The 12,971-nt window shown below is 46.6% G+C and overlaps 6 protein-coding genes across 6 annotated transcripts; 4 read left to right on the top strand and 2 right to left on the bottom strand.

Annotated features, from left to right (window-relative positions):
• Nucleotides 1-81: 81 nt before the first annotated feature.
• Nucleotides 82-1,571, top strand: L199_001048 (uncharacterized protein; the record flags this gene model as incomplete). The annotated part of the gene is made up of 6 exons (XM_064886805.1): nt 82-157; nt 247-496; nt 643-701; nt 797-978; nt 1,106-1,199; nt 1,264-1,571. The coding sequence occupies 6 exons, from the start codon at nt 82-84 to the stop codon at nt 1,569-1,571; spliced, it is 969 nt and encodes a 322-aa protein (XP_064742877.1).
• Nucleotides 1,572-2,048: 477 nt separating this feature from the next.
• Nucleotides 2,049-3,921, top strand: L199_001049 (uncharacterized protein; the record flags this gene model as incomplete). Its single annotated transcript, XM_064886806.1, has 10 exons — nt 2,049-2,105; nt 2,168-2,225; nt 2,289-2,320; nt 2,378-2,417; nt 2,478-2,604; nt 2,699-2,887; nt 2,946-3,012; nt 3,144-3,375; nt 3,449-3,541; nt 3,716-3,921. The coding sequence occupies 10 exons, from the start codon at nt 2,049-2,051 to the stop codon at nt 3,919-3,921; spliced, it is 1,101 nt and encodes a 366-aa protein (XP_064742878.1).
• Nucleotides 3,922-4,312: 391 nt separating this feature from the next.
• Nucleotides 4,313-6,101, bottom strand: L199_001050 (uncharacterized protein; the record flags this gene model as incomplete). Its single annotated transcript, XM_064886807.1, has 7 exons — nt 4,313-4,586; nt 4,648-4,956; nt 5,023-5,129; nt 5,199-5,358; nt 5,432-5,541; nt 5,595-5,753; nt 5,814-6,101. The coding sequence occupies 7 exons, from the start codon at nt 6,099-6,101 to the stop codon at nt 4,313-4,315; spliced, it is 1,407 nt and encodes a 468-aa protein (XP_064742879.1).
• Nucleotides 6,102-7,060: 959 nt separating this feature from the next.
• On the top strand, nt 7,061-8,927 carry L199_001051 (uncharacterized protein; the record flags this gene model as incomplete). Its single annotated transcript, XM_064886808.1, has 6 exons — nt 7,061-7,344; nt 7,407-7,563; nt 7,640-7,887; nt 7,963-8,139; nt 8,209-8,292; nt 8,354-8,927. 6 exons carry the CDS (start codon nt 7,061-7,063, stop codon nt 8,925-8,927), a joined length of 1,524 nt encoding a protein of 507 aa, XP_064742880.1.
• Nucleotides 8,928-9,204: 277 nt separating this feature from the next.
• On the bottom strand, nt 9,205-10,314 carry L199_001052 (uncharacterized protein; the record flags this gene model as incomplete). Its single annotated transcript, XM_064886809.1, has 1 exon — nt 9,205-10,314. One exon carries the CDS (start codon nt 10,312-10,314, stop codon nt 9,205-9,207), a length of 1,110 nt encoding a protein of 369 aa, XP_064742881.1.
• Nucleotides 10,315-11,310: 996 nt separating this feature from the next.
• On the top strand, nt 11,311-12,810 carry L199_001053 (uncharacterized protein; the record flags this gene model as incomplete). The annotated part of the gene is made up of 2 exons (XM_064886810.1): nt 11,311-12,601; nt 12,761-12,810. 2 exons carry the CDS (start codon nt 11,311-11,313, stop codon nt 12,808-12,810), a joined length of 1,341 nt encoding a protein of 446 aa, XP_064742882.1.
• Between the last annotated feature and the right edge of the window lie 161 nt (nt 12,811-12,971).

The raw sequence follows: 12,971 nt of genomic DNA on the forward strand, positions 1-12,971 counted from the left end.
TATGTTGTCCCATTCAATGTCATCTCAAGAGTCCCTCTTCATCTGCTTCAAGAGTTCTTCCCGTAATTGTCCAAACGCATCATGAACTTTGCATACACCAACCAAGCTAGAAGATCGTCCAAAACGAAAATCCCGAGTAGCGGGAAATACGTTTCCTGTGAGTCCGCCTTTGCTTACCTTCTGCTGTGCTCATGTCCCATCCTATCCCAGGCAGAAGTCGCTGACTCCAGCTCTCCACGTAATTAGACAGAACCAAGGGCAACCCTCGACCTATCGTTGGTCTGCTGGACCCTTCATCTACGACCGTCACTCCGCTAAGATTCCCCGATAACTCCCCTGTTAGATCAATTCATCATCTCATCGAAGAGTGGGACAAGGTCCATGAGACGCTCATACCAGGTACACCAGTGGAGAACGTTGTCGATGTGGTCATTCTTGCCCCACTCAGAGGAAGAGATGTGATCTGTGTAGGCAAGAACTACAAGGAACACGCTGAGTGAGTCAACTTGTTGTCACAGTGGTGCCCAGTGTCGCTGCGAAGTGTCGTCTTACACATCCCAGAGAAGGTGCGAATCATAGGAGATGATATGCTCTCAAGATGGCCATGATGAAAGGCAGCTGATAGAGCATCCACGAGTGTAGGGAATTCCACAGCAGCGGCTATGACAAGAGTGACACCAAAGCACAACCTGATTTTCCAGGTGAGTAGGGAACCCATGTCCCTTGACTCAGGCGATATTTTCTTTACAGTCTATGCTGTGCAGTATGGATGAACCGACATTGATACCAAGCACAGTGATCTTCACCAAACGAGCTTCATCCATCATCGGTAACGGTTCTCACATCTATCCCCATCCCAACATCACTAATTCAGTCGATTACGAAGGAGAACTTGCGATCATTATCGGTAGAGGTGGTATTGGGATCAAAAAGGAAGATGCCTGGGCTCATGTTTGGGGTGCAACCATCGTGAATGATGTGAGTGGCCGTGCTGTCCTTGAACCCTGTCCATCCTTGTAGAAACTGTCCATCGTATCAATCATATCTTTGCCGTACAGAATCTTCCGAACACTTCGATCCCATGCTAACATATCCCCTCATCCAGGTCACCGCCAGAGACAGACAAAGGGATCACAAACAGTTCTATATCGGCAAATCTCTGGACACATTCTGTCCGATGGGACCATGGGCTGTACATGGTGAGTCAGACCATCATTGCTTCATCACCTAGTTCACACTGTGACGCTGATGCGCAATATTCAGCTTCCAATCTCGACTTCAAGAACATGCACCTGACCACTAAGCTCAACTGCAACGTGGTACAATCCCAGAACACCTCGGAATTGATCTTTGACATTCCTACCTTGATCGAAACCATATCGATGGGAACGACGCTTCAACCTGGGGATGTCATTGCTACGGGCACGCCAGCAGGTGTATGCCTTTCAACGGGCGTGTTCTTGAAGGACGGTGATGTGGTTGAGATTGAGATTACAGGTATCGGAAAATTGAGAAACAAGGTAGTAGATAGAGGACGAGCACCTGATTGTGCTCCGGTAAGACAGAGCTAGATACAAATAAGGTAGATCAATCTAGATATAAGAAGAGGACTGTACAAGCTACGATTATGTATGAAGTCGCCCTACTGTGATTTGGTATCAAGCTTCTCATGAATGGCTAATTGAGGATTTTGCCGGTAGCGGGAAGAAGGAAAGGAGATCGCGAGAAGTCAGCTTGATAGGCTCTCAACCCAGCTCCGGTGTCTCTGAATTATTTCGTCCATCTGACACCACGCTAATGCACCTGGTGTCCCTCCTCGCGTATGCATACCTGACACTGCTGCTTGGTGGGACATCGAAAAGTTTGCTGGGAGGAGAAGGGAGAGTGAGAGGAGGAGACAGACAGGAAGTTTACGTAACATACCGCAATCCATAGAGTGATGATGAAATTGGAAATGAGGATGAGGATCGAATCGAACACATTGCTCATCGTTCATCTACTCTCTCTTCTGCATCTGCCTGTATATCAACACGATTCATTATCAAAAAATGGCTACCGCCGCTAGATTCCTCTCCTCTGCTCGACTCGCTCGACCATCCTTTGCTGTGAGCTCAACCACCAGTCTTTACGATCTTGTTATAGTAGCTGATATCGATCGAAAATGCAGGCCAGTGTAGCTCGTCAATCCAGAGGTTACGCTTCTGCCGCTGGAGCTGGTGGGCCAAGTGAGTGATCCAATTCATACGTTTGAGCTAGCTGCGGAGGGCTGACTCGCTGAGACTTGGTAGACTATGGTCTGATCTTCTCCCTCGCTGGTGTTGTCAGTGTTAATTCCTTTCCACTCCTGATCGCAATCAGCTGATTCGATTCCTGCTAGACCGGTCTCGGTGCTTACGCTTACCTTCAATACAACCCTGGTGAGTCACTTTGTTGTCTATGCGTGTTGTGCTTGTTACTGAGCTTCCTGATGAATATAGCTGCCAAGGCTGAAATTTCCGCCAAAGCGCATGAACTCGAAGCTAAGGCTGAACAGAAGATCAAGGGTGTACAATCCGAAGTGGATGCTGCTGACCAGGGTACTGGTTCTTACGCTGCTCTTATCAAGTGAGTCACATACATATCTTCCACATCGATCCTCCTAGCTTCCTCATCGCTCTTCTCGACTGACCTCATACTGATTTGCTTCTGCTAACGCTAGGGACTCGTGGACACCTTTCACTCTCACCAAAGTCGCACCATACAATCACAACTCTGCTATTTACACGTTCTCATTCGGTGAAGACGGCAAAGACAAAGTATCCGGTGCTGAGGTCGCCAGTGCTTTGTTAGTCAGATCTCCTCAAGGTGAAGGCGAGATCAAGGATGATAAGGGTAAACCAGTCATCAGGTGAGCACCCGCCCGCATCAAATCATGATTTTACCGGTGTCTGATCATGATCGTACAGACCATACACCCCCGTTTCTTCCAACGAACAGAAAGGTTCTATTGATCTGTTGATTAAGGAGTACAAGGTGAGTGGCGGACTGTATCTGCGCTATCCCCTTGTGAATCAGGTTGTCTGCTTAAGCGTAGATTCTGTCCTTTGATGTCGCTCGTATTCCATCACCGATTTCTTGCTGACGGGCTGATGGCATACACGCAGGATGGTAAACTCACCCCTTTCATTTCGTCTTTGCAACCCGGTCAACAACTCCTCTTCAAAGGTCCTATTCTCAAATTCAAGTATGAACCCAACAGCTTTGATCGAGGATTGGCTGTCGCTGGTGGAAGTGGTATCACCCCCATGTATCAACTCGTCACTCACTCCTTGAACATTCCTGATGACAAGACAAAATGGACTTTGGTGTTCTCCAACGTTACTGAGAACGATATCTGTGAGTAATTGAGCGCTTGGGGTCGACTCCCTAGAAGCAAACGGATTTTGCTAACTAAGTACTCCATGAATAGTACTTCGAAAGGAATGGGACGAACTCGCCAAACAACACCCCGATCGACTTGAGGTCAAATACGTTCTTGATAAGGGTCCTTGGGGCTGGAAGGGTGAGCATTCATGCGGTGCTTGAGTAGAATTCGCAGATTCCATGGACACAGTCGTCATAATCCTCTCTGTCCTGTCAAACCATCCCTATTCGTGCTCTCATTCAAAAACTAGTCTCTCTATTCAGGTAGTGGCCCTGTTGATCACCAGACGCTGATTCCAATGTTGCTGCCTAGGTGAAACCGGATTCGTCACCCCTGCCATGATCTCCAAGCTTTTCCCTCGATCGTCTGACTCGAACGAAAAAATTCGAGCCTTTGTCTGCGGCCCCCCACCTCAAGTCAAGTCTCTCGCTGGCCCCAAAGACGGACCCAGACAAGGTGAATTGCAAGGTGCCTTCAAGGAATTAGGTTATACCGCCGACGAAGTCTTCAAGTTCTAGATGTCTTTAGATTATTAGAATGCTTAGATATATAGAAGATTGCTGGCACGGATAGAAGAACGCTATTTGGGGTACAAGCTCGACACGGACATACTCTCTCATCGTTGTGAGATGTATTTCAATATTTCTTTGTCGAAATGTCTTGCTTGCAATGCATTGCAAGTTTTCCAAACGATTGATCCATGATGGCAACCTTGAATCAAGTTGACCGTGGCTGGTCAGTACAGCTGCTTCGTAAAATACGAATGATCGCAGAAGGATGCTCAATGAGTGGTGCACAGACGTGCATGTGATATTATGTCCAAACATGCAGTACATCTATACGAAAAGTTATCCTCTATATTTCTAAGCTATTCTGATAAGCACAATCCAGATGATGCTGAAAATCAGTTTATATCTCTACCACTGGGCCACCACCCGTCTTAGCAGTTTCCTCCTTTGACAACTTCAGTTGATCGATCGACGCAGTGATAGAATCAGTCTCGCCGTCGTGATTCCATCCTGGTAGATCAGCCAGATCCCTAGCGGCGGCTGCTCTTCTGGACTTCAAAGCGTCTCCTGATCCAGGTCTCCATTTCCATGAATCCTTCAACTCTTTGGATAGTGTACCTTCGATGAGCTCAACGACGTGTTTACCGATGTTGGGTAACAGTTTGAATGAGTGTCTATAAGGGTTCAGGGTTGACGGTCAGCAGAAGTGATGGATAGATGGGGTCGGTCACTCACCCAGAATCACCCGTAGCTAAAATGAAGTTCTTCCATTTAGGATGTTCACATATCAACAAATTGGCATCCGCAGTATCGGTACACCAACAAAGAGCTTGGTTGAATCGCTTCTTGTTCTTAAATCTAGGCAAGAAAGCGTCCACGGCTCTACCTATACTGGCTTCTGATTCTAATGGGATGGTATCGGTAGGGTGTTTAGCGTGAGATCGAGGGACGGAAACCTTCTTGGGTGACGAAGCTCCATAGGGTTGATGCTGCTTGAATCGGGTGAATCCTGGAAATTCGTCACAGACTTTGATGATACCGTATCTGTAGGAGGGATGAGATGAGAGATCGACACAAATAGTAGGAATCGGAGATGTTATAAGAGCTCACTCGTTGGGCTCAAAGAAAAATCCCAAATCGCCGTTGTAGATCACTGGTGTATCCTTGAATTCTGCTGCTTCTTCCGGTGTCAATTGCATATGAGCGTAGACCCAGGCCTGGAAAGTTATTCAGTCAGCAGTTGCTGTTGGCAAGCTGGAGCATGAACATTAGATGATCGCACTCACCTTTGACACACATTGATCCTTCAAATCTACCAAAGCGGGACTCCAAGCTCCAGCAGCCAGCACCACTTTATCCGCATGATACCTTGTTCCGTCAACTGTCTCTACGCCAACACACGTTGTACCATCTTCAGCGAAAAGAGGGGCCTTGAAGGAGCCAGCACTACCACAGAGAAGTGTAAGCATGTGTTTGGCTTAAAGTTCACCGGCCAAAAGCAGGGAGTTCAGTCATTTACCCTCCGAATCCAAATTTGACGCCCTCTTTCTTCAATACTTCTGCTATACTATTGATGGCTTTGGCTGCTGCCAGCCATCCTCCGTCCGATGACCACACAGCTTTCCAGCCCTATCAGAGGGGTGAGTACAGCTTCATGTGGAAGATACAATGGACTGGCTCACCTTGATCTGCTCCCGATCTAACAAAGGCATTTTCTTCAGTATCTCCTCCTCGCTGTCCAACCATTCCGTCGTCTTTTCAAGTCCCACACCAGCGTTGATAGAAGTCTCGTAAGCTTCTTTGAGCGATTCGATCTCTTCTGGAGTATGTCCGCAGTCGAGCTATACACCTCAGATGTCACCTCTGCTTCAGGGAGCTCGTCAATCTCTATTTCCACTCACTCGTCCTGTATTATGGAAGTAGGGCTTGAACACTTCATCGTTCAACCACATATCCCTCGCTTCCATGCTCAGCTGTATATCGGCTGGGTTCCTTAGACGAATACCCATGATCTTATTCAGATCATTTCCTGCCGATTGAGCAGATGGGATCTCATACGTATCCAGGACAGTGATATTGGAAGGCGTATAACCATTTCGTATCAAGTGAAGGGCGGTGGAGGATCCGATCGTACCTGCACCTCCCACTACCACGACCTTAGTGTCTTTCTTTGACGATGAGGGAGACATCATAGCTGAATGAGTGTGATGCTGTTGATGCTTACGAACATGATCGAAAGAGTAGACAAACAAGTCATTGTGAACTGCTGCACTTTTATAAGAGATAGCAGATCAACACAAAATGCCAGGGAATCGGAAATGGGTTTCCATGCAATCCGTGGTATCGGTCAATTCAAGTGCCTCCCCGATGCGATTCATTCCGTCACGTGAGTGATCTTTTCAACTTCGAGACAGAGAGGGGATGAATATATGCATGCTCTTATTGTTTTAGTGGTACGAGTGTTACATGTGTATGTGTGTGTTGTGTTTCTCTGTCTGTGGGCGTCGTCTTTGTGTTGATCGATTGATGTATCAAATCAGGTACAGGGATCATATCATATCACGCTAACACCACAGCCGAAAAAAAATGGGAAGCTACTGTAGATTCATGGTTTTCCTTACTCCAGCATAGTGTTTTCAATCGTGCAATGCGACTCATAGTTCCATCGCCCCTCGAGCGGCTGTTGGGACAATACCTACATCCGTTGATAGGAGGACACTATTGATAATGACTCATTCTGTCACCTGGTTTGGCCTCCCATGCAGCCGAGGGTACTTTGGAAGCTAGGTATCGGACCGGATGGCCAATGACGATTCAGGTTCACAAATTTAACTCACCGCCAACACGGACTTTTTGTTAGGAAAAAAACTTCCATCCGAGCTGACGGATAGGCTCATTACGAGACTTTCATTTTTCCTCTCGATTTACCCCCCAGCCCATGTGACGGGGACTCCAAGGACGTATCGTCCAGAGATAGCGGCAGAAGAATGGGTCCGGTACCAAGAAGAGATAAAGAAGTAGTAGATAAAGCGCTCATGCAGAGAGAAGATAAATGAAAAGATATATAAACTGAGCTGAGATCTCTTCGACTTCCCACTTTTTTTCCCAATCGCAATCCTGATCTTCTCGACGAACCACTCCAAACACAATGGCCGAACTCGACGCTGCACCTCCTAACACCCGACCGGGTGGCAACGATGACAACCTACGAATCAAAGAAGTGGGCAACTCCTCCCACAACGCTCACAATGCAGAGGAATTCGATATTGTAGCTTATCAGAACGAGGTACCACTATGGAAGAGGATCCACCAACACAGTCTGACACAGATGTTGCTCATGAGTGTCCAAGCCTTCTGTGGTCCTGCCATGGCAGACGCTATCGCTGGTCTGGGAGGTGGTGGGTTGGCAACTCCCCAAACTTCAAACATTGCGTGAGTCAAGAGTGTCCCTCACCAAGCCTTGTGTATCTGATCGTTCTCCCGTGATCACCTAGTACCTCCATCAACTACGCTTGTTTGGCTATTACTTGTCTTTTCGGTGGTCCCATTGTGAATCGACTCGGTACGAAATGGGCCTTGGTCCTCGGTGCTATGTCTTTCCCTATCCGAGGTGCTTCCTATTACTGCAATAGTAAATTCGGTGTGCAATGGGTATGTTCTGCATCTTTCCATAAGCTCCAGCACATCATCGGGTCAAGCTGACTTTCCCGTCAATCTGATTTTGCAGTTCTTAATCTTTGGTGCTTTCATCACCGGAACAGGAAGTGGATGTTGGTATGTTGCTGAATCCGGTACGATCATGTCCATCGCTCCCAGTGGGGCTAGAGGAAAATATCTCGCTCTTTGGATCGTGGCTAGAAATCTTGGTCAATTGATTGGAGGTGCTATCAACCTGTCCAAGAATCACAAAGCTGGAGCCACCGGAGGGGTAACTCCTGATACATACATCGCTTTCTTGATCATTGAAAGTCTTGCGTGAGTGATTCCACCTCTACTAGACCTTTCCGAGGATAGTGAGGAGCTATACTGACCGTTGTCGATAATATTCAGCTTCCCATTCGCCTGGCTCATCAGTCCTCTACACAACGTTGTCAGATCGGATGGTACTAAAGTCAGAGTTTCCGAGAAACTCTCTACTAAAGCCGAATTCAAATTGATCAAGATCACAATGACTTCGAAGCTCATCTTGCTATCAGCCCTTTGGGCCGTTTGGTCTTTCTTCTACAGGTGAGCAAATATGATCCATCGAATTAGTATAGGTGTTCTAAAGCTGATTTCATGTGATCTGATTGAAAGTGGTACTTGGTCGACCTACTTGGGTACATACTTCAGTACCAGATCCCGAGCTCTTTCGTCTCTGATCTCACCCTTCTTCTGCATGTAAGTTTTCGAATAATCTGATTCCTCTTAGTCACACACTGACGTCTCGATGTTAACCTAGTATCGGTTGCTTCGGTCTCGGGTTCATCCTCGACATGAAGAACGTCAGTCAGCGACGAAGAGCTCAATTGGGACTTTTCACCGTGCTCATCCTCAACATGGCCGTGTATATCTGGACAATCATCATGCAAGTCAAGTTCAACAAGCATCATCCTGGAAAAATCGATTGGGTGGACAAGCTATACCCCTCTGCCTTTTTACCTTACTTCTTCGTCCAGACCACCGGTCCATTATCGCAATCATACATGTACTGGTTACTGTCTTCTTTCGCCACCGACGCTCAAGCCAATGTACGAAATGGTGCTGCGTTCAGATGCTTGGAAGCGGTCGGTCAAGCGATATCATATGGTATGAACACCCAGATCAAGACTTCCCCATTGATCGGTTTCTGCGTTACATTCGGTTTGATGGCTGCTGCGATGGGTCCCATGATCCTCCTAGTCAACTCGACTCCGAACGAGATCCCGGCGGATGCTCTGGACAAAGAAGAACATGAGAAGGAAGTCCAACAACTCCAACAAAAGGATCTGGCTGAGAAGGAAGAGGATGTCAACTATACGGTCAACCGAGTTTAGATGATCAAGAATATCCCACTACAGTATCTTTGATCAATTCGCTTCTTCGTTGTAACTGGGATTGATATACGTGGAGATTGCGTGGAGCTTTCTTGAGCATCAGGAATGGGATGGTTTGTCAAAAATGGAGCTGGAATTATTACTTGGTTGTTACTATTTCTCGTTGTTACGCTTTTGATTCGATGCTTGTTTAGGAATGTCATCGTCCTTTATTTCTAATCCGTTTAAATGCATATGTGTATATGCTTACCTCGACTGCTCCAAAATCCTCAGAGATTCATGACACCCTTTCCACCAGATCGAATAAACCGTTGATCCTCCAGTGAGCTGATTTGGTTGTGTGTTCCTCCTCCGTACTGCGTTTAAGCATATCTTCTAGCTCTTTCGCTTGAGTCTCTGTATTCATCGCACCATCCCATTGGGGTATCGTGCCAATCGCGTCTCGGAACTCGTACTTTGTGGTCTCTGACTCAAGTATCTCTTCGAGAACATCTGAAATAGCTCCCGTGTGATGGGTCAGATCCACCAGAGCTTCACGCAGCTGTTCCTTCCTTTGTTGAAATACAACTCCACCCATATCCGGACATTTTGCATGTCTACTAAATTCTACCACGACCTTATTCAACCCTTTCCTCGGGGCGGGAAGTAGTAGTGGTTGAAGATGCACATTCTCGATATAGATCTCTTCGATAGATGGGAAAAGAGCAATGAGGGATCGGATAGACTCAGCAAGTCTTCCAGTTAAATCCATGTCTCGTTGGTCCAGTATTCTAGAAGGGTATCTAAATCTGATCGTACGTAGTTGGTTGGCTGAGTGATCCAGATTGACCAAAAAGGAGACTGTCTCAGGTAACGAGTCTCCGTTGCCCCCACAGGACTTGGAAGAGAGGTGCAACGCGATATCTTGCAGGATGAAGGAAGTGAATGTGAGCTCGGTAAGTCGAGGTAGTAAGGGGAGCTTTGTATGAGTTACCTTGAAGAGATTGTTACTCGTTCTTTCATCTGTTTCCGTCCGGATGCAAGTACTCGGGGCTGTGATGTTCGCCAGCCTACCTTGCATAGGATACTTCACCAATGTCAGGTTCTTTATCAGTGACAGATCGTATAATTTCCTTTTCACATGACCGGAACTTGAGAAGCTGAGATCTGTTTCGATAGCCTCTGTTTCGTAGGTGTCGAATGAGCGGTGGTGATTATACAGGTTGATCAGGTGGGAGACTGGTACCTCGCTCGATGACACGAGTATAGGAGATGCTAGGGAATAAGAGGATTTGGAGACCTGTCTGAACGAGGATAATGTCTTCATAGATCCGGCTTCTTGGAGATTTTGGAATATGAGAATGAGTATCTCAGGTGGGAGAATGGGCGGATGAGTGGTGTTGAGCATGATTTAAAGTATACGTCAGATGCATTGAGAGGAGAAGATATGGATGATGGCTTTTCAAGATCATATACGTGTGTGAGACATAGTTGTCTGGTAAGAAGCCAATCTGTCGGTCTTTCGGTCATCGCTTTACAACACACAGCACACAGCATGCAGTGACGCACATACTTGTACATGACTTTGGGTCGACTCGAAGTCATTGTCAGGCGATGAACTATGGTCAGTGAGTTGGATGATTCAGTCAAAGCTGTGTTGAGTCTGTACGGACTGCTGACTCGAAAGATCTGTTTCGCACGTACGAATTCAACATAGATTGGTACGACATGTTGTTTACGGGGAGTGACATGTCAGTGATCAGGTGGTACTCCCATGACATTATTGATGGCCCATCGTAATCCCCACTTTCAAAGATTCGAGTTTGCGATATGTGGTCTGCATGAATAGGTTCTAGACAACCTTATCCTTGTGCAGATGTCAGATGAACCAGTACATGCTCAAGTCATACGAGGCTTTGGCCTTTGTTTTCGGAAGAACCATGTGGAATAGAGGAGACAGCTGCTTGAGATCAGCCGTTATGGATGGCCTTGGATCAATATATCTGAGTGAATCACTGTTCAGATCGAGTACTGCGATCACAGTCTTACATGAATTACTTTTTGGTGACAGCGTCTACTGGCCCGGAAATTGTCATCCGACAGACTGGATCGTATGATGACCCAACGCGCTGCTCTCCGTAAGCTTCCGAAGACGTTATGCATCTGATCGAATCGCAGGCCTCTCCTCTACAGTAGTCTCCTGACCTCGCTTAGAGGCTTAACCTGAAAATGGGATGGTAGGTAGGGATTTATAGATCTAATCTGATAAAAGATGGTGCTATCTCAAGTTGATTGTTCGGCCGGTTTACGTTGACATCTCATCCCATAATCACATCGGCCGATTTCATCTTCCACCACCTTCATCTTCATCTCCTTGTTGAGATACAAACCTGGTATATATAGAATGTCAAGATGGGGAGGGGGCACAGGGGATTACTACCTCTATGTACCTCCTCATCCGGCTCTGCATACGGAACTCGACCTCGACATCATGCCCATAGCGATACCCCTTGACACCTCGTCCATCCACCCACTCCCCCTTAAAAAGGTCATCCCCTTCCCACCTCGTATATCGAAAGATCCTTTACCCGTTGACATCATACGTCGGATATCCTCTAATCTTGCTCAAGATGGGTATCTCGGATCGGTAGCGCGTATACATAGTTGCTCGAAAGAGGTATACACCGCTATCACGCCGATACTTTACGAATCGCTTCAGATCAAGAAGGGTAGTTCAGATCATCTACTGTCAATTGTCCCCCTGCAAGTCCCTGCTGTCAATGGCGTACAACATGATCCACTCGTTGATGATACCTTCTTCACCTCGTCAAAGTCAACCACCCGACGCTTAGCGGCTTTTCAACATGTTCGTCACTTGATCATCCACTCATTACCCTCTGATATCCTCTCCAATCAATTCGCGACATCCGTCGAATCTTTATCATCGTCAGCATTTCCCAAACTATACTCTGTCCAATTCCTCTCCACAGCTACCGACGAGATTCGCTCTTGGTCACCACCGACGTACGATCGACCTCGTAATCCCCCTTTCCTCGAAACCCTCGTTACCACCTGTCAACCTTCCCAATTATGTATATCATTCCCGATCGTGTTATCTGAAAATTGGGAATCGCATCGTGATTTGACCGTATCAGGTCAGTACCAGCTCATCTCACGTATCGCCAAACTACATCAAGATGGATTATGGAAGGAAAGTCTGAAAGTATTCAACGTCCATAATATCGTTCATCAGGTTTTACCTTCTTTACCCAATGTGATCAACAATTATCATTTCGCGTCGCATATTACAGGATCCATCGCTCGACCTATCATTCATCCTCCAGGTGTCCAATCAGTATATATACCAGGTATTCAGTGGTCCTATAGAGCATGGCAAATTGGTAAATTGATCAAAAACTTGTTCCCTTCCGGTACTACCAACGCACCTGAGATAATTCAAAATACAAGATGGAACTTTATCAATGTCAGAGGACATATCTTGACCAAGATGTTTAGAGATGATGATGATGAGTCCGGAGTGGGTCACGATGAAGTGATGGATTTGATCAGGAATGCGGTGAGAGTCGGTTTACCACAGGATTTACCACTTAGAGAAGGGTTTGATAAAGAGTTGGTGAATGACGTTTTGGATGCTGTTGCGTATGCGGATCAAGGGGGGTGTGAGGTCTGTCACTGTGAGTGAAACTTTCTTTCGTACCTTCTCTTATCGAAACCAAGGACCGGTAGATCGCGCTATCTGTCTATTGCACATAAGTCTCACTTGTTCACTGTTCTACCACATTGAAGTCTTTCTTGGCTTGCGATAGGCTGACCCTTGTCATCCCCATCTTTAGCCTCACCCCGATCCGTCCCTCAGGTATCCGACATCCGTGATATCTCTTGACATTGTGACGAGTGTGGGAAATACCATACCAATCGGCATGTGCCCTTGGAATGTGAAAGATGGGATGAAATATATTACACGAGAGTGTTACCAATAGACATCGGATGGATACCACGAAACAAGCACGGCAGCGGAGGTTAGATCCTGATAGAATAGCATAG

This window comes from Kwoniella botswanensis, chromosome 1, assembly GCF_036426115.1.
Source record: "Kwoniella botswanensis chromosome 1, complete sequence".
In the NCBI taxonomy this organism is placed as follows: domain Eukaryota; kingdom Fungi; phylum Basidiomycota; class Tremellomycetes; order Tremellales; family Cryptococcaceae; genus Kwoniella; species Kwoniella botswanensis.